Below are 27,791 nucleotides of genomic sequence, written 5' to 3'. Positions count from 1 at the left end.
TTGCAAGAGTGGTAGGACTGAGGGCTTCTTGGTCTTCTGCAGGCTCCTGAGGCAGTGGGGGTGCAGGACTCCAAGACTAAGGCCCCTAGTAATGATAGAGGGGCAAGTCATAGGATTTTTCTTTTTTGAGGATTTTAAGTTTATGGCTTTTTCATGTTTTTTTTCCTGGGAAACGTTATTCTGTTAACAGAACTGCTGAGGCAGAAACAGTGTAACAAGAGAAATTAGACAGAGAGCCCAGTATCTGAAGTAAAGGGTTTCGTGTTTGTCCTTTTTTGCAACCCCACCAAAAAGACCACCTTCAGAGCTGATTTATTAGTAGAGTTAGTTACATTCAAACTTGTGGTTTGGACTTTATCTCTAAGGAGATGAAGCCCCCACCTAGTGATGGGGCAAGAGGCAAGTCCCTCGAGGTCTCTGACCCTGCAGTTCGATCCCCTGGGGTAGTCACTACCCAGTTAGCAGTGAAAATGGGGCACGGACGACTGGGATGTAGGCACTTGACAGTGGCAGTCCAGACACCTGCGCCCCACAGACCAGTTAATGGGCATCATTAAGCTGTCGTGCAACATCCAGGATGTTCTTGGCTCCTTTGTTCAGCAACAAGTTGGCCAGGCTGATGCCCAAGTTCTCAGCAGCTAGCTGGGCTCCTCGTGGAATGTTCCTGGCAGTGATGCCCACCAGCTGTGGATCATCCTCTGGACCATCTTCATGCTGGGTGAGGGAAGGAGGTGGGCTTTGATGAGCACAAAGGGAAAATAACATGGAGCCTGGTTTCTTTCCCTCTCCCTCAGCCTTCAACCTTGGTACCTGGGCAGGGACATGAATGGTGGCTTGCATGGTTTCTTGCATGCTATCTGAGCCGTCCAGACTCCAGACTCCTCCAGTCAGGTACAGCTGGGGAAGAAAATGGTTATCTCAGCATATTCTGAGAGGGGTCTCCTCAGAAACCTGGGTTCTTCTCATGGCACTCAGGATGCATAGGGAAAATGCCACTACCCTCCCTCCACCCATCTTCTGCTTACTTGCCCGTCCTTCATAACAGTATGCACTGCCACTGGCACACTGCAGCCTCCTTCCTGCAACAAGAATTTCTCACTTAACACCACCTTGTGACCAGAACCCTCAAAAATAAATAAACCTCAAATATAACTGAAAAAGAAACTGGGGTCCCAGAATTGGGTCCTCTTCACGCACAACATTCAAGAATAAGTTACCACTAAATACACAGCATTAATTTGAGAAATCTCATTACCCTCCCCAACACCCCACTCCTCTACCAGAGGAACACAGGTCCTACCAGCTGCCTCAGGAAGGCCCGTTCAGCGATGCAGCGAAGCAGAGTCTCAGGATCATGCAACACCCCCACCAGATCCAAGATGTCCTGGTCATTAGCTCGAACTTCCACGCCCAGGGCCCCCTGATAAAAAACAGCCTAGCCATCAGGCCCAACCTTTCTCCCACCAATGGAGCTAAGGTTGAGAATCAGTCCACTGCCACCTGCTCCCCTGGGCCTTTTGAGCCAGTTACCTCCTAAGGCCTGCCCCTCCTTGGGAGTGTTTATTATGGGGAAGCAGGTGCTGAGGTTGTGCCACCAGCTTTGTGGTTGAGAACAAAGGAAATGGGTACATTAAGATGTTGAGCATACCTGACCCACAGCATACATGCATTCCTCAGGATGCAGGATCTGTGGGGACAGAACAGGCAGTCAAAAAGGTAAAGATGTGGATCCCTAAAAGAATACAGCAGTGAGGGGCCTCCCTGGTGTTTCAGTAGTTGGGCTCTGGGTTGCGAAGCTGCCCGCAGCCTCTGCAGCGCCGGTTCGATCCCTGGCCGCCAGCGAGGGTCCCATATGGTGCGCAGACCCCTCCTGCAGCGGGACAGTGTACCTCATCAGTCTGCCCGATCTGCTCTCCACTCTGATTCTGGTAAATTCTCTCACCCTCCCGCACCTCTGACTGTACACAGTGCTTGTATAAATAAATAAATTAATCTTAAAAAAATAAAAAAATAAAAAAAAAGAATACAGCAGTGAGAAGGGGCTTCCCTTGCAAACAAAATCTAATCAACCAAAAGTGAGAGTTTGGTCTCTGAATCCTCAGCTTCCCAGCCTGGGATCATTCCCAGCTTGCAGTGTTAGAGGTAGGTAGGCGTTCAAGAAGAGAAAACAGGCAGGCAGGAGACGAAGATTGACTGGACAGGGAACAGGGACAGCCCCTACCTGTCCCACCCTGTTCTGCCAGCCCATGCGCTGCAGGCCTGCTACAGCCAGGACGATGGCACTGAACTCCTGCTGCTCATCCAGCTTCCGAAGTCGTGTGTTGAGGTTTCCCCGCTGTGGAAAGATGCTAAGGACCACAAGCGCTGGACAGTTTGGAGCCTCGTGCTGTTCCTAACTTTTCATCTTTCAGTTCTTAGCTTCATCATGACAGCTTACATCTCATACTAGATGCCAGAGACTGTTCCAAAGTGCTTTACCTGTGTTAACTCATTTAATTTCCACAACACCTCCATGAGGTAGATATTATCTCTATTTTACAGACATGAAAATGATAGAGATTAAAAAACTTACCCAAGGTTACAAGATCTCTGAGAAGCCTTCCCTGACCCCCAAAGTCTGTGTTTAGATATTCCAGCTGGAAGCTTGAGAGAATCTCCTACTTATACATGGGAGCACTTAGCCCATACTGTTCTGGTAATCAGTGTACAAGTCTTATCACATTCATTGTAAAAATCAAAACAACATAGAATATTAAAGAAAAATGGAAGTAACTTCCATCCCCCAAGGTTTACACTGTTCAGTATCACTATTATCAATGCCTTTGGTCTGTTTCCTTGACTAAAATGTAAACTGTGTAAGCAGGGACAATACAGATCTTGCTCACTATTATCTCCAGTGCGGGGCACTTGCCTCAAACTAAGGAAACACTAAAGGATTATAGACGGATGGGTGGGTGGGTAGGTGGGTGAGAGGAAGGATAGTCCACTGCCCCCATGATTCACTCCCTCTGGAAGTCCTTCTGCTCTCAGGATTCCCAGGGCCCTCTGGACATCAGCTTCTTCCTTGGCTACTGCTCCCTCCCTCTAAAAGGATACAATACTCTTGAACTGCAGATGTGGAAACTTTCTCTGCAGCTGGGCAGCTCTCCGCAGGGAGCTGGTTCCCACGACACTGCACAGTGAGAGGGTTTTAAGTAAGGTTAGTCCTGGAAGGGCACTGTTCTCTTCCTCCCCCAACCCCCCTTATCCTGTGCACATCCCATCAACATGCCTATCCAGGCCCCACTCACCTCTTCTCTGATAAGGTTTCTAGCGTCTTCCCAACAAATTTTGGGTGAAAGACAACAGCATCATAGGGGTTCTCTCGCCTGGGGGTAGAAGTGAGGTGACAGAATGAGGGAGAAATCTGAAGTCAGGCTACTTCCACACTCTCGCTAGTCAACTAACTGGCATTTTCTGAGCTTTCGGTCATGCTTGACACTCCTCAGAGCAGGGGTGACAGTCCTAGATGCAGAGGGCCAAGTCCCACAGGGAAAAAGGTTAATATGATGCCTCCCCCTTGCCCAGGGCCCCGGACTGGCAGCACTCTTACTTGCAGATGGCACCAATGGTGAAGCCAGGAGGAAGCACAGTGGGCAGGTCCTTCAGGGAATGAACAACCAGATCCACCCTAGAAAGATGGGAGGAGACTAGGAGATGGGGTTCACTCCCCATCCCCTCTCCACCTACTCCTACCTCTGTGTCAGAGTCTAGAGCAGGTCAGAGAGTGGGTCTTTCCAAGTCCTTGGGAGTCTGGAACCCCCACCCCTCCTCCCCGAGCTAATCTCTTGCATTTCAGGCAGCCAGATGGCTCAGAACCAAGATACTGTCATTTTCTGAGGCCTGAAAAAAGCCACATATGCGCCCCACTCTAAACTACCCAAGGGTTGGGCCTCCCCGGTGGCGCAGCGGTTGAGCGCTGGGTTGTGAAGCTGCCCGCGGCCTCTGCAGCGCTGGTTCGATCCCTGGCTGCTCCCCGGCCACCGGAGGAGGGTCCCACATGGCGCGCAGACCTCTCCTGCCGCCCGCTGCTCCCCTCAGCAATGTACTTTGGTCCTTCTGCCTGCTCTGCTCCCAGCTCTGGCTCTGGTGAATTCTCTCACCCTCCCGCGCTTCTGACTGTACCCAGTGCTTGTATAAATAAATAAATAAATAAATCTTTAATAAAAAATAAATAAACTACCCAAGGGTTTAAGCCCAAGAGCCTAGCTGATATTCAGGTCTGGGGCATGCTGGGGCTCAGCACCAGATGCTCCCCTGCCTTTCACTTACTCATTCCTTTCCAGCGCGTGTTCCAGCTCCTTGGTAAACAGGCTCTTCTCTCCAATCTACTGGGCAAAAAGAGCCACAGAGTAAATTTCTTGGGGGAAGGAAAGAAGAAGGTGGGACAAGGATTAGAGGAAAATGTTACCTTAGAGAGTGCAGTATCAAGAATCTTGTCCCCTGTGGTGGACATCGCAACTAAGGAGAGAATCAATCAGGCATTCACTGATCTGCGTTGACTGAGCCCCACTGAGCCCTGCACTGTGTGAAGATTCATGGTAAATGCAGAGGCTCACAAGCCCCAGTCCCTACGGGAATGATCGACCCAGGAAGAAGAAAAGACACATTCATAAAAAGACCCAATGCAGAAGCCATAAACTGCCAGGTAGGCCAGGGGATTGGCGCGGGAGGTGTTCAGAGGAAGAAAAGATCAAGAAGTCTCAGGGTCAATGGACCAGCCTTTGGGACCAGGGACAGCCAGAAACCCTATCTTATAGCTTTCATTTCTTTCCCCAAAACTCACTGATTTCAAACTGCAGGCTGGGATATAAGGCTTTCAGCGTTGCCACCACACTATCCGTCTGTATGCGCGCCAGCTGGGGACAGAGATGCATATTAGTCCTGCCCTTTCCTGGCCACTGTCCCAAACGCTTCAGGGTTACAGAACTCCTGAAGAGACTGGAATTCAGAAAGGGGATTGAATGTCCACCTAGGAATGAGAGGGATCTGGCCTGGGAATCCCTGATACCCCAACAATTTCTCCAATCTAGAGACAATCTCTCCACATTATGTGCTCTGCCACTCAGCAGAGGAATTAATTCCCAGTCACCCCATTGTCTCCATTCTAGAGCTGCTTAGAATTGACCCTCCAGGCCCCCCAACTTGTGAGCACTGAACTCTTCAATAATCCTGCTCCCCTCTGGTACCTGCACTCACCTGGCTCTTACGGGTACCCACACGAATCACTCTCATCTTTGGATTGTTTTCTTCCTGCAGAAAAAGTCCCTAGGTCAGTACCCTGTGCTCCCATGTTCCTCAGTACCTTGACCAAGAACCACTGGCTTAGATGAAAGGAACCTCTGCCCCTGGGCCTGTGGCCGGCAGCCTTGGGATGGAGAAATACGATGAATCTGGACCCTTTACCTTCCTCAGTACCTTCAGCCCTTCTCACGGATACAGACAAGCAAGAGACCGTAGGACCCACAGCTGCTGTTTCTTCTCCTGCAGTAACCAGGACACTGAGCCCTGAAGCCCACCCTGGCCAAAGCAGTAGAAGTGCTACACAGCCAGCTGGGTAAAGAGATAAGGTCCATCAGCCTGGCCAGAGGGAGGGCGGGACCTGCAGCAGGCAGGGGCAGGGCAGCAGGGACCACATAGGGGAACTTGTGCTGAGTCACTGAGGGCAAATTCAGCTCCCACAACAGAGCAGGCACTGAAGAAAAGCTGCAGTGCCACCCAGATGCCAAGAGCTACTCCACAGCTGCCACACTACAGATTCCTCAATCTGGGTGAAATGCATACCTACAAGGACTGGGGTCAAGAGATCTGGCGAACAGTCCTACTCAGCCTCTTGGCTGATGACCTTGACTTGAAAACATCAACCACTCAGTAGCTATCTGTTCGTCTACAAAATGAAGAGGTTTGGCAGCAATTATCTTCCTCATCTGATGTCCCATAAGACTAAGAGGCTGAGTTGCCTAATGTCCATTCACTTAGACACTGATTCTGGTTTTACCAACAAGGAAATACTGGGACATCAGAGAAAAGGCCGAGAGCTCAAGGGACACGCCTCTTCCTCTTGCCTTTCACAAAGGTATTTAGTGCCAAGCAGGTGAAACTGGGTTCTTCAGTCTAAGACAAAGGTCTTATTTCTTCCTACATCAGACAGCAACTATCTAGAACTTTCCCTGTTCTGGGATCTTCATTCCATGAGTTCTTTTGCAGACAGGCCTAGGGCCTCTGTTGCTGGTGGTGACTACTGTCTGCCTTTGGATTCTGGTCTACTCCGGGGCAACCACTTCTCCAAAAAAATCAGCTCTGGGGGATCCTGAGAAAGGAGGTGAGGCTTGACATGCTAACCATGAGCACTAAAATTCTGGGCCACAGAAACCCCGCAGAAAGGAATCTAAGGTCCCAGAAACTGCTAGGTTCAAACATTCCTTTAAGTTCAGTCATTCTAGACAACATAATTATGTCAAACTGTCATTAAAAAGTTATTTATTGATACACACTAGATACTGCTTTTAATCTTCATAACAACCTATCTCGTAGACAGGCCTGGCATTTCTGAAGCCATGCTAACTCTGAGGGGTGAAGTGACTGGCCCAGGGTCACACAGCTAGTAATGGGCAGAGAGTTGGAACTAGAATCCAGCTCTTCCTACTCTTAGCCCAGGGCTCCCGAGTGTCTGCAATGACAGTGAATCCCTCTGCTCACCAGCAGGCTAACGGGGAGATAAGCAGCTGCCCCATCTCTTTCTTATCTCAGGCTGGCAGTGATCGCCACAGACTGTAATTTGCATTCGCACAAGTCCAAAGCTCCAGCGGCTGGCTAGAATAGGAAGCCCCAAGGGTGGCCCCCTCCCACCCACCACAGTAACCCTAACGTGTGTCTCAGCTGGGGACTTTGAGAGTAGACTGGGACTGGGTGACGGTTTAAACGGAAAAAAAAGGGAGGGAGAAGGCTGTTTCAGGATGTTTGCGTGCAGCTTGGAGTCTTGGTATGTTTTCCTCTCGGGATCCAAAGTGGAACATTTTCCATGAAGGTGGTCGCCTCTTTCCCCGGCCCGGTCTCGTGACCAAGGGTCCAGGGGAATAAGCGCTCAGTTCTGAAAGAAGAACTTTCCTGGGCTGGGACACTAAACTAGAGCCGGGGACACCACGCCTAGCGTGAACCCCACCTAGACTGCCGCAGGAATGGGGTTCCCTTCACTCAACCCTCAGGGTAACTTTAAAAACTACTCGGACCCAAAAAAAAAAAAAGTGACGGACAGCCGTTCCGACCAATCGACGCCGGAGGGTAGCAACTTGGGGCCAATCATTGCCCCGCTAGTCCGGAAGCCCGAAGTCGCGAGGGTCACCGGCTCAGGACTCACCGCCGTTGCGGCCGCGCTGCCGTTCCCGGACATGGCTGTGCTCGGGAAGTAGGCCGGGGGCTGCCGCCACAGCGCCCCGGGATCCGGGGGGGGCCGGCCGCGCCGGCCGGCGGGCACCCGGTGGCACGCGGGGCCTGAGCTCGTCCTGCAGCTTCAGACTCCCGGCTCTGGACGGGCTGCGTCACTTCCGCCGCCCTCCTCCGAGGGGAGGAACCTCCCCTGGGCGGGAATGGGAGCGATTGCGACAGGCGACTCCTTACCTTTGCGGGGCCGCCCCTGCTCGGCTAAGCTGGCACGGCACGCTGGGCTCCCGTGTGCCCCAGTCTTTCTGGTTTGAGAATCAGACCTACCACCCATTCATTTCTACTTTCGCCTCTATCTCGTCCTGAGCCAGCATATGCTTCCCAGATTTACCTACAAACTCTTGGCAGTCCCCTCCAATGACCTCAAACTGGCAGTTAAGTCAAAGTTAGGAGGGCCAAGAGGGCCAAGATATTAACCCTATAACGCTGCATTGGAAGTAAAGGGTCCATGAACAAGTTATCATGCCCCCTAGGCTAGATTCCATGTCTACAAATAGGACTGCCCCAGAAAGCTAGCATGCGGAACTCTACAACTTGATCTCCTCAGCTGTGGCACACAATTGGTGGATTCTGTATTACTTCCTCTGCTCTGTTGACACTACAAGCCTGAAGTAAAAAACAGTTCTATTTATTTTTTTTTAAAGACTTATTTATTTATGCATACAAGAGCTGGGGTACAGGCCAGAGGTGTGGTGGGTGAGAGGATTCACCAGAGACAGAGTGGGGAGCAGAACAGGCAGACTGACTGAAGTACACTGCTGAGGGGAGCAGCAAGGGAGACAGGAGAGGTCTGCTGTGCCATGTGGGCAGCTCCCCAGGAAAACAGTTCTATTTCTTAAAGTGTGATTAAAGGTGATGCCTAAAGACAAAGGTGAAGTGGGAGTGCCCACACTACATTAATATTTATGGCCCTGTGTGCTAACCGCAATACAAAGAACTGGGCACCCAAGTACTCTGAGGCCTTTATAACAACCACTTAAGGCTGGTGTTATAATTCCTAATATATTGACAAACTGAGACTTAGAAAAGAGTTGCCCTAAGTCAAAGTAGGATTCAAACTCAGGTCAGCTGATCCATGGGCTCCCCACCAGGATCTGCCTCCTACTTGAATACTTTGTCCAAATAAGAGCCATAGAGAGCCGCCAGACCAAAGAGCAGGAGCTGTTTGGGGTGCCTCAGTCCAGGCTGCTCTTAGAGCTCAGGATTAGGTCTTTTGCAGATTAAGACTTCAGTACATTGAATTCTACTAGATGGCACATCACACTCAAAACTGGAATGAGGTGGTGACTATGACTGTAAACATGACAGTCTGTAGGATGAGAAGTGGCCCACTAGGAAAGGAGAGAGAAAGATGTACATTCTGCAGAGTTAAGAATCACCAGGAAGTCCCAAGAACAAATCCTTCAAGCCCCAAATCATTATATTCTTTTATTTATAGAATCTGGGAGCAAGGACCCAAGCACAGCCTGGTGCTCTTGGATAGAGAATAAAGCAGCTATTGTCCATACCCAGAGGTTGTTGAGGTGCCCTCCCCCACTGGTCTGGAATGATCTACACTGCTCAAAAAGTCAACTGGAGGAATGGCAGGCTGGCCAAAGGAGAAGGTAGGGGGAAAAAAAAAAATCCCCTGTAGTCCTGCAGACTATGGCATCAGATGAAAGTGGAGTCCTGGGCATCTATGCTTGATTCCAGTGCAGCAGCCCTGCCTTTGTCCCCATGCCTTCCTCCTGTGCCTCCACCATCACACCCCTCCCCACAGTCTGCTTAAGTGCCTCTCCTGGAGTGCATGAGCAGGTCCCTCTGCAGCCCAGTCTCCAGGCTTGCAGTTAGTCTGGCTGTGGGAGGGTCGGTCAGCAGAGTCAATTTGTTGAAAACACCTCGGCCAAAGTAGTCAGCAATCACAGAGAAGCTGTCATTGGAGCACTTGAGCTGCAGGGAAATAGAAGTTAAGAGTCAGAACAGAGATGCTTATTTCCCAAAGGAGGAGGGGATGAGAAATAAGCCCTCCGAAGCTCTTGTGACTCTGTGAGGGGTCTTCTGCCCCAGTCATGCCCACCTGGTGCTGGAACTGATCATGGAGATCCCGTTTCTGTTCCTGGGCTCGGATCATATCCATGACCTTCCGGTTTTCAGGGAGGCAGGTGGGGCAGTCAGCATCACTTTCTGAGTAACTTTCAAAGCAGTGCTGGTGGAAGGAGTGGCCGCAGAGAAAGTGGACCGAAGGCAACTCCAAGGCACTGTTACAGATGCTGCACTTGGTCTTCTGGAAGATTTTCGGACTATAAGCAAAGGAGGCCAGAAAGGAGAGGGCAACAGTGAGGGCAGGGCCAAAGCCAAGTGGAAAGACAAGGCAGCTGCAATCAGTGAGAAAATATCCCTATTAATGGAATACAAGGGTCTGCCCTTCCTCCTATAGGAAGGGGGTGACATGGGGATGAAGGGGAGCATGCCTAGAGAAAGCATGCTCTTAGCAAATCCAGCTAACCCAGAGGGGTGTTTTTTTTTCTCTTTCTCTCTCTCAATTGTCATAATTGTCAATAGTCTTTCAGGTATTTACTCACATGTGACCTTTTTAGTGAGGCTCTTCCTAGCAACTATAGACATTTAACACATACACCCACACGCGTATATCACCCTACTCCCCTTCAACATATCATCATCTAACACACTGTTATCTCTTGCCTACTTAATGCCTTTACTTGTCTGTCACCACTCCTACCATGTAAACTCCATGAAAGCAGAGCTTATTGTTTGTGTCAATAAAAACAATGCTCAGTAAATATGGAATATGGAATAAAGAAATTAATTGTTTTCTAAGAAGTATTTTACAATGTTAAAGGTAGGTAAGACAAGAGTGGGGGTTAATGGCTACTATACATATGTTTCAATTGTCCACTTTCTGTATTTTCTACAATTTTTACTTCAGAATGGCTTCTAAGCACCACCTAGAGTATGTATGCAACAAGGCAAAATACAGGCATATACAGAAAGAAAAGTAGCTGCTACAAGATAAAATCCTCCGAAGCCCAATAATCATCTTTTTTTTTTAATTTTTTTTTAGAAAAAGTATTTATTTATTTATTTATTTATTTATAAGATTTATTTATTTATTTACACAAGCACTGGGTACAGTCAGAACCATGGGAGGGTGAGAGAATTCACCAGAGCCAGAGCAGAGAGCAGAACAGACAGACTGACGAAATACACTGCTGAGGGGAGCACCGGGTGGCAGGCTATGTGTGAGGTCTGCGGGCCATGTGGGACCCTCACCCGGTGGCCAGGGATGGAACTAGTGCTGCAGAGGCTGCGGGCAGCTTCACAACCCAGCGCTTAACCGCTGCACCACCAGGGAGGCCCTCTATCTTTTCTTTTTTTTAAAGCTATAACCTAGAGTTAGGCATCCACTTTATTTCTTATTTATTTATGCATAGAAGAACTGGGAGGGGCCTCCCTGGTGGTGCAAGGGATTAAACACATCACTGTGAAGCTATCCATAGGCTCTGCAGCATGAGTCTGATCCCCGGGGGGTAGCCAGGGAGCTACCTACATAGAGCAGCAGACCTCTCCTGTCTTGCCCACTGCTCCCCTCAGTCAGTCTGCCTGTTCTGTTCCCCACTCTGTCTCTGGTGAATCCTCTCAACCCCCGCACCTCTGGCCTATACCCCAGTTCTTGTATGCATAAATAAATAAATCTTTTTTTTTTTTTTAAAGATTTATTTATACAAGCACTGGGTACAGTCAGAAACGCGGGAGGGTGAGAGCATTCATCAGAGCCAGAGCAGGGAGTAGAACAGGCAGAGTGACGGAATACACTGCTGAGGGGAGCAGCGGGCAGCAGGAGAGGTCTGCGCGCCATGTGGGACCCTTGCCCTGTGGCCGGGGATCAAACCGGTGCTGCAGAGGCTGCGGGCAGCTTCGCAGCCCAGCTCTCAACCACTGCGCCACCAGGGGAGGCCCAATAAATAAATCTTTTTTTTTTTTAAAGAATTATTTATTTGTTTATATAAGCACTGGGTACAGTCAGAAGCGTGGGAGGGTGAGAGAATTCACCAGAGTCAGAGCGGAGGGCAGAACAGGCAGACCAGGCAGACCGATAAGGTACACTGCTGAGGGGAGCAGGGGGTGGCAGGAGAGGTCTGTGCGCCATGTGGGACCCTTGCCCAGTGGCCGGAGATCGAACTGGTGCTGCAGAGGCTTTGGGCAGCTTCGCAACCCAGCGCTCAACCGCTGCGCCACCGGGGAGGCCCCCCAATAAATAAATCTTTTTTTAAAAAAAAAGATTTATTTAATAAATAAATCTTTAAAAAAAAGAAGAAGAAGAAGAATTGGGGTATAGGCCAGAGGTGCAGGGTGTGTGTATGTGAGAGGATTCACCAGAGACAGAGTGGGGAACAGAACAGGCAGATCTACTGAAATACACTGCTAGCAGTGGGCGAGACAGGAGAGATCTGCTGTGCCATGTGGGTCATCTCCCTGGCTGGGATTGAACTCTTGCCACAGTAAGCCCAATAATCATCTTTGGACAATAAATCAGTCTTTAAAATTCCTCTGTTAGGGCCTCCCCGGTGGCGCAGCGGTTGAGCGCTGGGTTGCAAAGCTGCCCGCAGCCTCTGCAGCGCCGGTTCAATCCCCGGCTGCTCCCCGGCCACCAGAGGAGGGTCCCACATGGCGCGCAGACCTCTCCTGCCGCCCGCTGCTCCCCTCAGCAGTGTGCTTCGGTCCTTCTGCCTGCTCTGCTCCCCGCTCTGGCTCTGGTGAATTCTCTCACCCTCCTGCCTTCTGACTGTACCCAGTGTATGTATAAATAAATAAATAAATCTTTAAATAAAAAAAAAAAAAATTCCTCTGTTAAAATAGATTTTCAATTGATCAATTATGTTGTACACCTGAAACTAGTATGATGTGACATGCAATTATGCCTTGATTAAAAAATACAAGTACAAAAAAATAAAAGTTATCTTCAAGAATGAAATGCTCAGGGCCTCCCTGGTGGCACAAGGGGTTAATAAGCACAGCACTATGAAGCAATTCGCAGTCTTTGCCCCGGCTGGCCAGGGAGCTACCCACATGGTGCAGCAGACCTCTCCTGCCATGCCCGCTGCTCCCCTCAGCAGTGTGTTTCAGTCAGGCTGCCTGTTCTGTTTTCCACTCTGCCTCTGGTGAATCCTCTCACACACACCCTTCCCCGCACCTCTGGCCTGTACCCCAGTTTTTGTATACATAAATAAATCTTAAAAAAAAATTGAAATGCTCAAACATACTCCACACAATCATCTGTCCATAGAAGTATTCAATGACACCCTGTGAAGATGGAGACTTTCCCCTAGGCCCCTCCACATATCCAAAGGGCAAGTACCTCTCCTTGAGCTCCTGGATCTCCTGGCGGATGCGAGTGGTCTCCTCTCGGTACCGCCGCACCCGGAGCTCATCCTGAGCAATCTGTTGGCTCTGTTTCTGCAGTTTTTGGACCAGGTAATCCCTGATGACCGACAGGGTGGCTGTGGAGTTGTGGGCCAGGGTCTGCACCACTGCAATTAGGGTCCAGGAGGAAACGAGACGGTGAACCAAGCAGCACCCTTTGAATTGAGTTGAACGACCCCTGCTCCAGAACCCCAGATTGTTAGCAGCCTGCCACCCACCCACTCTATCCTCCCAAGTACCTAGAAGGGGTGGCATGAGGTTCTTGTTCTCGATATGCTTGAGCACAGCGGCCACATACTCTTTACAGTCCTCCTCCTTGCGGGCAAAGTAGCTGAGTGCCTGTTCCCACAGGGAGGGTTCCTGCTCCCCATGGCGCTCACACACAGCGATCACCTGTCGGTACTGCTCGTGCTGCATGTGGTAGTGCATGATCTGCTGAAACCTGAGCCAGGGCAAGGGGCATCTCAGTGGCTGTCCCTGGAAGATCACATGGCTCCTCCCCCTTCCCTGAAATTTCCTGAAACTTACAGCTTCCCCTGCTCATATAGGTAAAGGACCCCATCCTGGAAGTCATGCATCTGGCAGAGGACCAGAGCCTTGTCAAAGACATCACAAAAGCGACCACTCTTTAGCAGGGAGATGGCCTCTGCATGAAGCTTCTCTTTGACCTAGGGAAAGAAGATGGAGCTGCTGTACATTGGGGAAAAACCACCAAGTCTCTTGGAACAAGGCAAGTCAACAATCTCCTCCCCTCAGTTCAATTTCCTCTTCACTGATGACCATTTATTGCCCAAGCTAGAGGCAAACACAAATGATGAAAGAACTGTCTTTCCTCCAGCACCTCCCACAGCTTTTGCCCGGTCTCACCTGTGGATCCTTTTCATGGGCCCAGTTCTGCAATCGCAGCTCAAGGAGCGTGTCATAGATGCCCTGAGGTGAGTCAGGCTGGACCTCACTCATGTGCTCTAGGAAGGCTTTCAACTCACGCGGGTTGTTGGCAAAGATGGGAATGAATTCCTCTGAGTTAGCCTAGGAGGGCAAGGTCGGAAAGAGGAGGCCCAAGTGAGTGGGCTTCATACCCATAAGGCCCCAAGATGATCTCTGCTGTCCAAAGACCATTCTCCCTGAGGTTGCACTCACCCTGCCACCTGGGGCCTCCCTATCGCCTCGGCTTTCCAGGCTGGGCCGATAATCAGTACAAAGTCCCTTTAGCAACTGGGTGGTCTGCTCTGGTATATGGTGCATGAGGATCTTGCCATAGCGCTTCATGTTGCTCTCTGCCTGCTCAAAAGGCAGTTTGCCAATGTACCGAAGGGCTTCCTGATAATTCTGTAAGAGGTGAGGGGCAGCATAATGTACATTCTCCTCCCTCACTCACCAGGAAGAACTTTCATTTCCAGGATATGCTAGAAAAAGAACAGCGCTTAAGTGAAAAGGCTCACCTACCTTGATGTCTTCTAGTTGGATCTTCAAGTACCACTCATGGTGTGCATGGTTCTCAGCCAAATAGAGGGCATGGGAGTAGTAGCCAGCCTGCCGGAGGACCTTGATGGCGGTCTCAACATCGAAGTGCACTTCACTCTCACTCTTCGTCTGCCAGGAAGACATCAAAAAAAATCACTTGCAAAGAGGTTGCAGTTGGGGAAGGGAGAAGAATCGTGTCAGGTTCTAACGCAAGATTCATAAGGTAATGATAAAGTACGCGCATTTAAAAAATTGTTCTCCTGCCTCTCAGAAAGTTTCTGTCTAAAGCCAGTGTCTTCTCTTTCTATAAAAGAGACTCCTCTGGAGACACAGGGCTCCCCCAATGCTACTTCCCTGGGTTTAGAAAGGGGGAGATGAGATAAAACTACTAAGAATACTATACTAAGAATGCTACAGAACAGGGCCTCCCTGGTGGTGCAAGGGGTTAAGAACAGCACTGTGAAGCTATCCGCAGCCACTGCAGCACAAGTTCGATCCCCGGCCGGCCAGGATGCTACCCACATAGCGTAGTAGACCTCTTCTGTCTCACCCGCTGCTCCCCTAAGCAGTGTTTCAGTCAGGCTGCCTGTTCTGTTCCCTGCTCTGTCTCTGCTGAATCCTCTCACCACCTCCTCTGCACCTCTGGCCTGTACCCCAGTTCTTATATGCATAAATAGATAAATCTTTAAAAAAAAAAAAAAAGAATGCTATAGACCAGAGGGTTTTGGTCCCCAAACAAGGTCAGCTCTTTCCTCTCTCTGCATCATCTCTACTGAAGAAGGACAAGGCCTGGTGGAGCCACCTCATGCTCAGTGGGGCCCTCAAGGGGTCCCCCCATCTCTACCACCCTGCACCTTGATGAATTCCTCCAGCTTTGAGCTGTCCTTGAGCTTGGTGTAGCAGTTGAGCAGTAGTGTGGTATGGTCAGCATTGGCCAGGGACTGCCGATGCAAGGTCTGTAGGTAGGCTGTCAGGTTGTGGATGCGCTGGGCATCCAGAAACTTGCGGATCACATAGGATGGCTCCAACTTTCCAATGGTCCTAAGGAGACATGTGCATGAAATATCATCTGGACAAGTGTACTTTTCATCTGCACAGGAATTATTTGCAAATTCTGTATCAGCGGGTCTGGGTAAGATCTGAGATTTTTTCATTTCTAATGAAGGTGATGTTGACACTACTAGACCATGGGCCACATGAGTAGCAAGGCTCCAGAGCACTGGTTCTTAAACTTGACTGAAAACAGGAATTCTAGAGGGACTGGAAAAGTGACTAAATGGGCATCTAAAACCCTGATTTGGGCAGAGAATCCCAAGATTTTGTGCCAAGGGAAGAAAGTGTGGAATTAACAGATGAATATCCTTTTCCCTTTAAAGTATCATGTCAAGGGGGCCTCCTTCATGGCCTAAGTCACAGCGCTAGCACCACAATGGCCTGAGTTCAATCCCCAGCCAGGAAGCTAATCCACATAGGCGCAGCAGATCTCTCCTGACTCACCTGCTGCTCCCCACAGCAGTGTATTTTAGAAAATCCTCCTGTTCTGCTTCCCACTCTGTCTCTGGTGAATCTTTTCAACCCCCACACCTCTGGCCTACACCCCAGTTTTTGTATACAAAAATAAAATAAACTTTAAAAATCTTTTTTAAAAAAAGGTATCATGTCAAAATGAATACTAGCAAGGCCAAACTAAAGTTTAAAATCAGAGGTACTCATCAGTTCAGCTGCAGACTGGTCATGTAATATTTGACCCTAAATATCACCTTTCCAATAAAGTATCTTGTCCACTCACTCAGGGCATTAAAGTTTCTGCAGGAAAATGGGATGGTTCTTGGTGGAATCCACACTCTCTCCTGAGCTCCAGTCTCAGCCTATCTGGCTGGCTGTCCCTGTATTCAGAGTTCTGTCCTCGTCTCCAGACTGACCTGATATACTGCTGGACAGCCCCATCATGGTTGCCCTTGCTATAGAGGTGGTCCCCGTATTGCATAAAGATCTGGGCGAGCCCATCACTGTCCAGGTGTTGGCTCTTGGCCAGGTTAATTGCCATCTCAAACAGGTTCTTCTTAAACAGCATCTGGAAAAAGAGAAGCCATCCTGAGAAGACATCTTTCCAAAATGATCCCATAATACTCAAGTCAGATGGCTGCAGAGTTCTCCTCTACTAGATTCTGGACAGGGTATCCCAAGACCAACACACAAGGATCTGTGCAGACAGAGCAGATTCTGAGTGGGCTCAGGCTCCTAGCCATTATTTCCTAAATCTAAGGCCTCATCCTGGGCCATTTACCTTGTAATGCTACCCTAAAGGAGCTGAGGAAAGCTATGCCCCAAAGGAAAGTAAACACCCTGGTCTAGGTGACTTGGGGAGCCTGTTCCTACAGCTGCTTCTGGGTGCCTATGGCCAGCTCTGGGAACCTGGTGGCCTTGCCTCCAGTTTGGTCTGGGTGTCCTTCTCCTGAAGTGCGTGGACCCGCCCATCCCGCGTCAGCACGTACAGGGAGCCCCACTCAGCAAGCACATCCACTACATCCTCAAAGACAGCACTATAGGCTATGAACTTGTTGCACAAGTCGTAGATGTTGAGAATCTGCTTGTCGGAGCTCTGTGAGTCCCTGCTGGTAAACTCTGACCTGTGTGAAAAAGAAAGATCACTGATTATTTGCACCACCTCGGCCTCAGCTCCTTTCCCATCACCACCTTGGTGCTGCCCATTCCTTAGGCCCCTCTCAGCAGCTCAGCCCATAACAGGGTGCAGTGTGCTGACAGTTGTAAGAAGAGAACACAGAGACCTGATCTTACCCTTCAGAACCCTATAATCAACAGAAAACAAATTAAAAAATTAAGCACAGACACCTATTTATTTAACAGATAATTATCCAATGCCTGGTAATGTAAGACACTGTGCTTGGTGAATGAAAACAAACCAACATCTGACCAGGATTATTTCCATCACCCAGAAGACCCCATCTTCCCTTCAGGTGGCTCAGACAAGGAAATACCATGTACTGCAATTCCTAGGACTTTCCAGTTTCTCTACTGCTCAATCCCTTGCGTCCCTGCCCCATTTCTTTTGACTAGAGAGTAAAAAAAAACCAATACCCAGTCCCCAATTCCCTGGAGCATTCTAGTGTACCAGGGCTGCTCAGCAAATGTCTGCAGCATGAACACACATCTTGTAGTGAACATGCTGTAACTGAGTCCAGGTGCAAGTGCAATCTACATAAAACCAAAGTAGGATATCGGCAGGAACCAGACATCAGGATTTTAAAATCAGGTTAATTCTGGGGGACAAATTCAGCCTCCTACTTTTCCCTTCTCCCCGGAGTCCTTACTTGGGAGAAACTTTCCGGTCACGGGAGACAATGACAAGGTAGCCTCTAAACCAGTGAGCAATGAGCTTATGGCCCTCAAAGGCAAAGCAGGGCCCACGTTCATCAGGCTGGTACAAGTAGACACACTCATCGCCGGCCACAATGAACTGCAAGTCCTGAGAAGGATCGCTTAGGGCTGAGCAGCGCAGACCACAACCATGGGTGTCCAACTCCACACGAGGATAGTCCTTTCCAGAAACTATATAGGACTGCAAGAAGTAAGAAAGGGGTTAACAGGCTCCCTTGGTGGAGGTGGCATTCAAGCCCTCCCAAAGATATTCCCTTCTCCATACTGGCTCTTTTTCCTCTTAGCTCGCTACACTTTTCCTGGCTGCCTAACTTCTCCACTACCCATCACCCATGAAATATGGTCACCAAATATATAAGAAGAAAACACATTTTCTTTCTCTATATACCACTATCTACTGCAGGAACTTATTACTGTTTTACCAAAGATTATTCCTGCGATTAGGCTATCACAAATTAAGAGAAGAAGGCTATCACAAAAGAGAAGGCTATCACAAAAACAAGAGAAGTAAAGCAACTTGTCCAATGTCACTTTAGTTAGAGAAAAAAATGTCTTTTACCATAAACCCAGAATTCTTTTTCTAATTCAAACTCTTTCCAGTGTCCTAAATGAAGAAATAAAATATTAAGTTTCAGGCCTTCCTGGTGGTGCAGGGGTTAAGTGTCAGCACTATGAAGCAATCAACAGCCACTGCAGCACGAGTTCGATCCCTGGCCAGGGTGATGACCCACATGGCACAGCAGACCTCTCCTGTCTCACCAGATGCTCCCCTTAGCAGCTTGTTCTGCTCCCTACTGTGTCTCTGGTGAATCCTCTCACCCCCACACCTCTGGCTTACACCACAGCTCATGTATGCATAAAAAATAAATCTTAAAAAAAAAATTAAGCTGGGCAAGAGATTCAAGGTGATATAGGATGAAAAATTTAAGATTCCAAACTCTCGTCACTTCCTTACCTAGATCCCCTGTGAGCAATGTTATGTAGACTTTCCTGCCTGCCCCTAACAGTGGAGGTCCCATTCGTACCTGAACATTTTCCGTTGTCACAACAAACAAGTGAGTGGTCTTTCCTGCTTGGCGAAAAGCCAGTCCAGTAACAGGATAGTTGCCTTTGTGTAGAATCTGGGTCTTGCTATGCCTGTCCCGGGTGATGTCACCTTTGTTCAGGGTAACACTGCCATCTGTGAAACCTGTAGGAAAGCAGAAAGTAGCAGATACTGAGGCTGAAAAGTTCAAAAGGGAGAGAAGGGAGAAAAGATCATTCAAGACACTCATTAGAAGTGACCATCTTTTTCCTCATACCCAGCTTCTCCAATGGTTAACATGAAGACTGGTACTCATTTCAAAGAACAAATCTAAATGTTTCCCCATTCCAAATATTAATACCACCACAGGCTCAGTCTAGTACAATGTGGGCTCACAAAAACAATGAAGATGAGCTGCAAAGCAACTATGACAAATCTATGAAATCTATGAAGGATCATAGCTCTTCCCCTCTTTCTGCTTACCGATGGCCATAAAGTTGAGATTTTCATGAACAGTCAAACAAGACACCACAGTTGGCTCTGTTCCTGGGATGGCAGGAAAGATTCGAGTGCAAAGTGGATTGCCACCATCTCTCTTTTCTAAGTTCCAAATCTTTACCTGTGGACACACCTCAGAAGTGTGAATGCTAGTCACTTTCCAACAAAGAACCATTCCCAGGTTTCTGGGTCTTTACTATTTCTTTTCTGGGACTCACCAGGGGATTGATACCCTCTTCATCCTCACCAACAGATGCCAGAATATTGTGCTGCTTTAGTTGGTAAAGGTGTGTTACTCGTAGTTTGTAGGCCTGGAAGCCCGTAAGCTGTAGGGAGCGGGGCAAGAACCAGATCTGGCCCTCCATATGTGCAGAGCAGTCAAGGAGCCTCTTTTCTGAGAGATATTTATATTTAGACCAGAACCCAGATAACAACATACATACAGCTCTTTAAAATGTTTTCAAGGGGCCAACATGGTGGCACAAGGGGTTAAGCACAGTACTATAAAGCCATCTGCAGCCTCTGCAGCACCAGTTCAATCCCCAGCTGGCCAGGGAGCTACCCATATAATGCAGCAGACCTCTCCTGTCTCGCCGGCTCCTTCCCCCAGCAGTGTATTTCAGTCAGTCTGCCTGTTCTGTTTCCCACTGTGTCTCTGGTGAATACTCTCTCTCTCTCTCTCTCTCTCTCTCTCTCTCACACACACACACACACACACCCCTGCACCTCTGGCCTGTACCCCAGCTCTTTTATGCATAAATAAATAAATCTTAAAAAAAAACTAAAATAAAATATGAAGAACAAAGGAGTAAACTTCTGGTCTCATTTACCTCCTTGCTCACAATATAGGGCAGGGGAGATAAGGACATCTTACATATTCATTCATGGATCGTAAAATAACCTTGCCAAATTGGTATATTCCACCCGTTTACAGATGAGGCAACTGAAGCCGAGAGAGATTAAAATGGACTTGCCCAGGATTCTCAGTTGACAAGTTAGAGGATGGACTTCCTTCTTTCTTCCCCCAGACCACAGACGGAGCACTGGGCCCCCATCTAAAGAAAAGGGTATGTAACACGAACCCCTCTGATGGACAGATTCCATCCCAGCTGGATCTCTGCAGGATCCGGGGAGGGAAGAGAATGCTCCAGAGGAAGGATATCTCCAAAGACTAGGCTCCCTCGGCCTGAGTCGCAGACCGTGATCCCAGGAGGGAGGCAAAGGAACTTGGAAGGAGCAGGTCCAGAGGCATGTGTGGCCCCGGGAGCGGCCCCATCGTTGCCCAGAGGCTCCTTCACCAGCTCCTTGTCGAAGAAAACGAAGCGCCGCCACTGCAGGTAGGCCGCCATCTTGGCCGAGAGCCCCCGCCTGCGGGAGCGAGATCACGTGAGAGAGCGGGTTGGTCACGTGACCTGCCCGCTTCCGGGAACTGGGCGCTGGACATTTGTGTGTGACCGCTGGCGAGCTTGAATGACCTGGTGGGCCCGAGTGCTTGTGGGGCATCCGCCTGCGTCTTGTTCCTCGCTTTGTTAATTTGCTACCTCTAATTGTAACCGCACAGGTTGAAATAGGGCTTTTTTGAGCTGTAGCCTTTATTAAAATTTTTCCTTAAATAAATGCATGGACAGTGAGCGATCGAAATGAGGACTCAGGCGTTTTGTAAATGGTAACCCGCTGTGCTTAAGTGAAATATGTTCTTTTTTTTTTTTTTTAAGGTTTATTTATGCATACAAGTGCTGGAGTACAGGCCAGAGGCGCAGAGAGGATTCACCAGAGATAGAGTGGGGAACAGAACAGGCAGATTGACCGAAGTACACTGCTGAGGGGAACAGCGGGCGAGTCCGGAGAGGTCTGCTGCGCCATGTGGGCTTTTCCCTGGCGGGCGAGGGATCGAACTCGTGCTGCAGAGGCTGCTGATAGCTTCATAGGTTGAGTCTCAACCCTTACGCCACCAGGGAGGCTAGAAAAGAGGCAAGTGAATTATGTTCTGACTTAAACTTTTTGAGGCATGTGTGAAACTGTATGTTATATGTATGAAAACTGTTATTGAGACATGTATGAGGACAAATAAAATTAGAAATTGTGTCTGCCACCAGACACATATTGTCAGTGCTTTACATTCGTTTTTTGTGGCAGTCTATTAAGAGAATGTATGGAACATAAAATGCGCCTAAAACAAGTTTCTTAAGGAAGCTAAAAATATTGATGAGGCTGCAGCCCAGGGCTTTCATCTCCTTTTACAATAACAGCCTATGGAACATAAACAGAATACAGGAAAAAAACCTGGAAGTGGCAGCTCTGATTTACGTGTCTAAAACAGTCCATGGCCACCCTCCACTCCCTCAGCTCCGACTACCCTCTGTCCTCATGGAAAACTGGAGGTGTAGCAATGTGTGCCACAATGAGCTGTGTACAGGAGTGACATAGTCATTTGGGGATAGTGTGGATATATGAAAAATATGCATACATATTTTTTGGCCTATGCATAAACATAGGTCATGTGGCTAATATTTATGAAACTTATTTTTGCACCCCATTCATATTTTTTTAAGATTTATTTATTTGTTTGTTTATTTATCTATTTATTTATTTATTTATTTATACAAGCACTGGGTACAGTCAGAAGTGTGGGAGGGTGAGAGAATTCATCAGAGCCAGAGCGGGGAGCAGAGCAGGCAGAAGGACCGAAGTACACTGCTGAGGGGAGCAGCGGGCGGCAGGAGAGGTCTGCGCTCCATGTGGGACCCTCCTCCGACGGCCGGGGAGCAGCTGGGGATCGAACCGGTGCTGTAGATGCTGCGGGCAGCTTACAACCCAGCGCTCAACTGCTGCGCCACCGGGGAGGCCCCCATTCATATTTTTTTATTTTCAGAATATTTCATGTTTCATTACCACCAACCTAAGTTCCCAAAGAGCAAGGCAAGGCCTAAGTCTTATTTACCATGAGCCAGGCTGAGCAAAGCCTGGTAGAGTCTGTGTTTGATTGAAGGAAAGAATGTGGAAGACTATCTAGTCCCCAACAGGCACACAGATTTCCTAATTTCCAGCTCAATTTTCTTGCCTCTTTGTCATAAGGGTACTGGAACTGTATCTGGATCTCAACTTATTGGCAGCACAAATGGGGAGATTGGACCCACTTCCACCTGCTAAGCATATTGTGTACTAGCCATCAGAATATTCATGTTGTATGTTATCTTGGCAGTTGACTATGAAATATGTATGAGATACACACACACACACACACACACACAAGCAGAGTGTGAACAGCAGAGTGGTATCTTTTTTGTTGACTTGGGTGCTCCCCCTACTGTCTGGTGGCAGAAGCCCAAAGAATTCCTCTGATGTCTGAGTGTGATTTTCCCTTTGTCCATTGGGTCTTGTTATTGGTGAGGTACAAAGGTAGAGATTGCTACCCAAGCAACCCACAGCACCTCTTCTTTAGACTTAGTACCTTCTTCCTTTTGACAAATATGTGTTCAGTACTCACTGTTCCCAGAATAGTATTAAATGTCCAGAACATAAATATGAACAAGACATGGTAGTTGCTCCTTCGGGAACTCAACCACCATCATAGGGGGCAGATGTAGAAAGCACTGACATAACAAGGTCTTAATTTCAGCCTCCCTGTTGGCACAAGGGGTTAAATCTCAGCACTATGAAGCTATCCGCAGCCACTGCAGCACCAGTTCAATCCCCGGCCAGGGAGCTAGCCCACATGGTGCAGCAGACTTCTGTCTTACCTACTGCTCCCCTTAGCTGTATATTTCAGTCAATCTGCCTATTCTTTTTTTTTTTTAAGATTTATTTATTTATGCATACAAGAACTGAGGTAGAGGGCCTCCCTGGTGGCACAAGGGGTTAAGAGGCAACCTATGAAGCTGTCGGCAGCCTCTGCAGCACGAGTTTGATCCCCAGCCAGCCAGGGAGCAATCCACATCATGCAGCAGACCTCTCCTGACTCACCTGCTGCTCCCCACAGCAGTGTACTTCGGTCAGTCTTCCTGTTCTGTTTCCCACTCTGTCTCCGGTGATTCCTCTCACCCCCCACACCTCTGGCCTGTACTCCTCTGGCCAGCTCTTGTATGCATAAATAAATAAATCTTCATAAAAAAATAGGGGGAAAAGAGAAAAAAAAGGACTGGGGTACAGGCCAGAGGTGTGGGGGGTGAGAGGAGTCACCAGCAATAGCGTGGGGAGCAGAACAGGCAGACTGACCAAAATACACTGCTGAGGGGAGCAGTGGATAAGTCAGGAGAGGTCTGCTGCACCATGTGGGTATTTCCCTGGCCGGTGATTGAACTTGTGCTGCAGTGGCTGTGGATAGCTTCATAGGTTGAGTCTTAACCCCTTGCACCACCAGGGAGGCCCCAATCTGCTTATTCTGTTCCCCACTCTGTCTCTGGTGAATGTCTCATCCCCCACACCTCTGGCCTGTACCCCTGTTCTTGTATGCATAAATAAATAAATATTTTAAAAAATAGTAACAAAATGATTTCACTTTTCAAGGACTCTTCATAGAAACCACCTGTAGAAATATCATTATCTCTGATGAGAAACTGGAGTCTCAAAGATGTTAAAGTCACTCTCTCTGGGCCAAAACATCAAAGTTCTTTGGAAATAAAACAAGAGTTACTCAGTCCCCTAACCTTTAATTAGATGGTTTATTGGAGTATGATGCTACATTACACTTGTCAGAACACACACCGGGGTTTGTGTTTTAGTTGTCTGAATCCAAGAATTTAGTATAGTGAGGAAGATAGGCAGGCAAACTGCAGAAAATGAATAGGTGTACAAACTCACAGTTCTGCATACTAAGAGCTTGAGTTTTGAAGGAACTGAAGAAGCAATTCAAGTCTAACTTTAAATTAAGCGGTCACAGCTCAGAATCAGTTGTCTAGCAATGCCCTCTGACCCCCACCCCTTCAACAAACTGCTGCCCATAATGTATATTTACTACAACAAAACAGTAACACTTCTTGGTCCAGCTGTAAACTTTTATTTTCATTCTCACCCCCGCACCCCTTACTCCCCCACCCTCCACCATTTGGCCATTTGGGTAGAAACTATTTTCTGGACTACTGAAAAGTCTAGGTTATTTCTTTTAGCTCCTAAAAAGGCTAGCAGTAGTTTCCACTTTAGGCACTAGGAGGTCAACCTAAAATAAACTCAGAGCTCTAACAGTGCAAGAGAGCCTAGGACTCCAAAGTTACAGTGAAATGTGAGAAAAAAGCAATTAGCGGATTATTGACTGTGAAAGGCTGGCCTACAAAGGGAAAGGAAATCCCCCATGAACTTGGCAAAGCACTTCACTAAGCTTTTACATTGCAGTAGTGCCCATCATTCAGTTTTATTCTCTAGACTAATAACAAAAACAATAAATTGAGTACTATATACTTTGGGTTTAGGGTGTCCCAGCAGTCTGTTAAGCACTTTGCCTTGTTTAAATTTTACACTAACTCTATGAGGCATGTAGCAGCGTGCTTTAATGATGTGCAAATGAAGGCTTAGGAAAGCTGAACACTTGTCTGGAGTCATACAGATAGGAGCTGATGGTGTTCACAGACCAAGTCCATTGTCTGTTAAACTCCAAAATTTCATATTCTGAATGCTCTAGTATTTTTAAAAACACTCAAGTCCATAAATTTGTTCAAAAGTCTAAGTGATTTTCTATGTGATCATGAAGGCGCAGGATTCCAGAGTCTTAAATGTAATGCTTTCTCTTCTTGACACATAACCCTCCATCTCATGTAAGCCGGGAAATATTTCTAGTCCTCTGTCTCCTCATCTGCCCCATGTCTTATTCAAATTCATAATACCAACACTTTAAAAATGCATTAATACTTAGTGTTACTAAAGTCATCGACTGTCATTTACTGCTCTTAGGGTCTGCATATTGGCAAACCTAATTGGAGGATAATTTAGTAATATGTGTCTAACACCTAAAACAGGAATTTAAGTCAGCATTTCCACTCCTAGGAATTTATACTGATTATAAGGGATAGATTTATATAAAAATTTATCAATAAAGGCATCTCTTGCAATTTTATAATAGCAAAAGGAAATAACCTAATTGTCAAATAGTAATTTTGATAAAGAATTATATTTCTCTATGCCACAGTCCCATAACTACAGCCACTGAAAATTCTATAGAGGAAAAATGACATAGGAAAATGTTCTCAATAAATTAAGTGAAAAAAAGATCATAAGTTATCTCCATTGGCGTTTAAACGTGTGGATTGATACATATCAAAATGCTAAAAGTGATTTAATCTAGAAAATGGAATTATAGGTGGCTTTTATTTGCTTTGTTTTTTTCTATATTCAAGTTTTCTTCAATAATCATATATTTCTTTTATAACTCTACATACACTGTTATAGAAGTAGAAAAAAAACTTATCATCGTACAGCTTGTCCTGCTAGAAGTGAGCTTTCCTAAGTTTACAGCAAAATCAAACTCAATGCTTTTATGACACATGCAAAATAGTTTTTAAAACTTTTATTGAAGTGTAACTTACACTTCAAAAAGTAAAGTATCCATACTACAGTTGACTGTGCTTTCACAAAGCCATTGTAACCAGCAGCGCAAACAGAATTGCCAATACTCCAGAACCCTGTCTTGTCCTCTTTTTTTTTTTTTTTTAAATAGAGGCATGTTTTTTATTTATTTGTTTGTTTGTTTGTTTGTGTTTATACATGCACTGGGTACAGTCAGAAGCGCGGGAGGGTGAGAGAATTCACCAGAGCCAGAGCCGGGAGCAGAGCAGGCAGAAGGACCGAGGTACACTGCTGAGGGGAGCAGCGGGCAGCAGGAGGGGTCTGCGCGCCATGTGGGACCCTCCTCTGGTGGCCGGGGAGCAGCTGGGGATCGAACCGGCGCCGCAGAGGCCGCGGGCAGCTTCGCAACCCAGTGCTCAACCGCTGCGCCACCAGGGAGGCCCTGTCTTGTCCTCTTCCGAGCACTACATCCCTGATGGGAAGTTGTCAAATGCAATAAATCATTTTTATTGTTCGATAGACATGCATTGTGTGAATCTACCACATCCATCCAACTACTGATGGGCATTTGAGTAATTTTCTATTTAGGACCATTATGAATAGAGCTGTTAAGTTTCTTGATGAACACATGTATGCATTTTTAGACATGAAGTTAATGGAGTTCCTGAGTGACAACTAATTTTGAAAAATCTGGATCAGGATGTTCTCCCATGATCAAAATTGCATGCAGGCCATAACATAATTTGCATGACTTATAATTTATACTTTGTATATGACATATACATGCCCTTGCTAATGGGTACATTTTATTTATTTATTTAAAGTGTTGTTTTTTTTTTTTAAAGATTTATTTATTTATTTATACAAGCACTGGGTACAGTCAGAAGCACGGGAGGGTGAGAGAATTCACCAGAGCCAGAGCGGGGAACAGAACAGGCAGATTGACGAAAACACACTGCTGAGGGGAGCAGAGGACGCGGCAGGAGAGGTTTGTTGCGCCATGTGGGACCCTTACCAGTGGCCAGGGATCGAACCGGCGTTGCAGAGGCTGCGGGCAGCTTCGCAGCCCAGCGCTCAACTGCTGTGCCACCAGGGAAGGCCTTAATGGGTACATTTTAATTTCCTGTTCAGTTTCACATATATCCTGCAAGACAGAAACTTTCCCCTAGGTTTCTATACAGTGTGAGGGAAAGGATATAGTCTTCAAATGTTAAGTTATTTGGGATAACAACTAGTGGACTCAACTGCAGCGGTCAATCTAAATCAGGTATTTTACATTAACAATGTCCCATCGTGGGTCTCCCTGGTGGCGCAGGGGTTAAAGTCTCAGCTATCAAGCTATCACCAGCCACTGCAGCATGAGTTCAATCCTCAGCCAGGGAGCTAACCCATATGATGCAGCAGACATTTCCTGTCTTGCCCACTGCTCCCCTTAGCAGCGTATTTCAGTAGATCCACCTGTTCTGCTCCCTCTAGTGAATTTTCTTATGTCCCACACCTCTGGCCTACACCCCAGTTTTTGTATGCATAAATAAAAATAAATCTTTTAAAAAATAAAAATTTTCCATTGTTTTACTACTTGCTTTTGTGAAACACTATTCTCTTTGCTCAAAGAACAACAAAGGTGATTACCCAGAACACTTGCACCTGCTACACCTTCGAGGGGGACAGGTACCCAGGCCAAGAACTGAAGCTGCAACAAAACTGTGCTGCCACCAAGTGTATTCTGGGGGAGAGGATTCACTTAGGAGCAGAACTCACCTGACTATTCTTTGTATCCCAGTTTTCAGTCATTCCTGCTGTACAATGTGGGTCATCTCCCTGACCTGGGATCCGGATCAAACCATTGCTGCAGTGGCTGTGGATAGCTTCATAGTGCTGACACTTAACCCCTTACGCCACCAGGGAGGCCCCAAGACTTAACTATTCTTTTTTTTTTTTTTTTTAAGATTTATTTATGCATATAAAAACGGGTACAGGCCAGAGGTAGGGGGGGTGAGATGATTTACTA

At 47.4% G+C, this 27,791-nt stretch overlaps 2 protein-coding genes across 4 annotated transcripts; both read right to left on the bottom strand.

The window, feature by feature from the left end:
• Positions 1 to 297: 297 nt before the first annotated feature.
• On the bottom strand, positions 298 to 7,498 carry HMBS (hydroxymethylbilane synthase). Of its 2 annotated transcripts, none has more exons than XM_037505426.2 (14): positions 7,397 to 7,498; positions 5,239 to 5,292; positions 4,826 to 4,898; positions 4,451 to 4,500; positions 4,312 to 4,367; positions 3,593 to 3,670; positions 3,291 to 3,368; positions 3,097 to 3,172; positions 2,222 to 2,335; positions 1,649 to 1,687; positions 1,301 to 1,420; positions 1,026 to 1,079; positions 811 to 897; positions 298 to 714 (listed from the first exon to the last, which is right to left on the bottom strand). In XM_037505426.2, the coding sequence occupies exons 1-14, from the start codon at positions 7,427 to 7,429 to the stop codon at positions 541 to 543; spliced, it is 1,086 nt and encodes a 361-aa protein (XP_037361323.1). In that variant the 5' UTR covers positions 7,430 to 7,498; the 3' UTR covers positions 298 to 540. The 2 variants fall into 2 exon arrangements, with proteins under 2 accessions (XP_037361323.1, XP_054549121.1); XM_054693146.1 differs by lacking the exon at positions 7,397 to 7,498 and adding an exon at positions 6,739 to 7,271.
• A 1,386-nt stretch (positions 7,499 to 8,884) lies between these two features.
• VPS11 (VPS11 core subunit of CORVET and HOPS complexes) lies at positions 8,885 to 20,676 on the bottom strand. 2 transcript variants are annotated; one of them, XM_037505424.1, is made up of 16 exons: positions 20,448 to 20,676; positions 19,504 to 19,652; positions 19,271 to 19,406; positions 18,789 to 18,952; positions 17,697 to 17,944; positions 16,793 to 16,994; positions 16,287 to 16,438; positions 15,219 to 15,405; positions 14,347 to 14,493; positions 14,041 to 14,229; positions 13,768 to 13,929; positions 13,429 to 13,568; positions 13,140 to 13,342; positions 12,836 to 13,007; positions 9,536 to 9,758; positions 8,885 to 9,408 (listed from the first exon to the last, which is right to left on the bottom strand). In XM_037505424.1, the coding sequence occupies exons 1-16, from the start codon at positions 20,632 to 20,634 to the stop codon at positions 9,244 to 9,246; spliced, it is 2,826 nt and encodes a 941-aa protein (XP_037361321.1). In that variant the 5' UTR covers positions 20,635 to 20,676; the 3' UTR covers positions 8,885 to 9,243. The 2 variants fall into 2 exon arrangements, with proteins under 2 accessions (XP_037361321.1, XP_037361322.1); XM_037505425.2 differs by lacking the exon at positions 20,448 to 20,676 and adding an exon at positions 20,256 to 20,438 and having other exon boundaries at positions 19,504 to 19,672.
• Positions 20,677 to 27,791: the final 7,115 nt, after the last annotated feature.

The sequence above is a fragment of the Talpa occidentalis genome, unplaced genomic scaffold (genome assembly GCF_014898055.3).
Source record: "Talpa occidentalis isolate TD23 unplaced genomic scaffold, MPIMG_talOcc4v2.1 talOcc4.12, whole genome shotgun sequence".
NCBI classification, from domain to species: domain Eukaryota; kingdom Metazoa; phylum Chordata; class Mammalia; order Eulipotyphla; family Talpidae; genus Talpa; species Talpa occidentalis.
Note: the sequence above shows the minus strand (reverse complement) of the source record. Positions and strands in the feature narration are given on the sequence as shown.

Bases quoted from the DNA above. Each gene is read 5' to 3' on its own strand.
- HMBS (XM_037505426.2), bottom strand. From the start codon at position 7,429: ATGTCCGGGAACGGCAGCGCGGCCGCAACGGCG. The intron at 4,501-4,825 runs GTGAGTTTTGGG...TTCTCTCCTTAG, and splicing joins CAGCCTGCAGTTTGAAATCA to TTGCGATGTCCACCACAGGG. The intron at 3,671-4,311 runs GTAAGTGAAAGG...CCATCTTTCTAG, and splicing joins CACGCGCTGGAAAGGAATGA to GGTGGATCTGGTTGTTCATT.
- VPS11 (XM_037505424.1), bottom strand. From the start codon at position 20,634: ATGGCGGCCTACCTGCAGTGGCGGCGCTTCGTTTTCTTCGACAAGGAG. The intron at 14,494-15,218 runs GTGCAGGGTGGT...TCTTCCTGGCAG, and splicing joins AGCTGGAGGAATTCATCAAG to ACGAAGAGTGAGAGTGAAGT. The intron at 13,343-13,428 runs GTAAGTTTCAGG...GCCCTGGCTCAG, and splicing joins CTATATGAGCAGGGGAAGCT to GTTTCAGCAGATCATGCACT.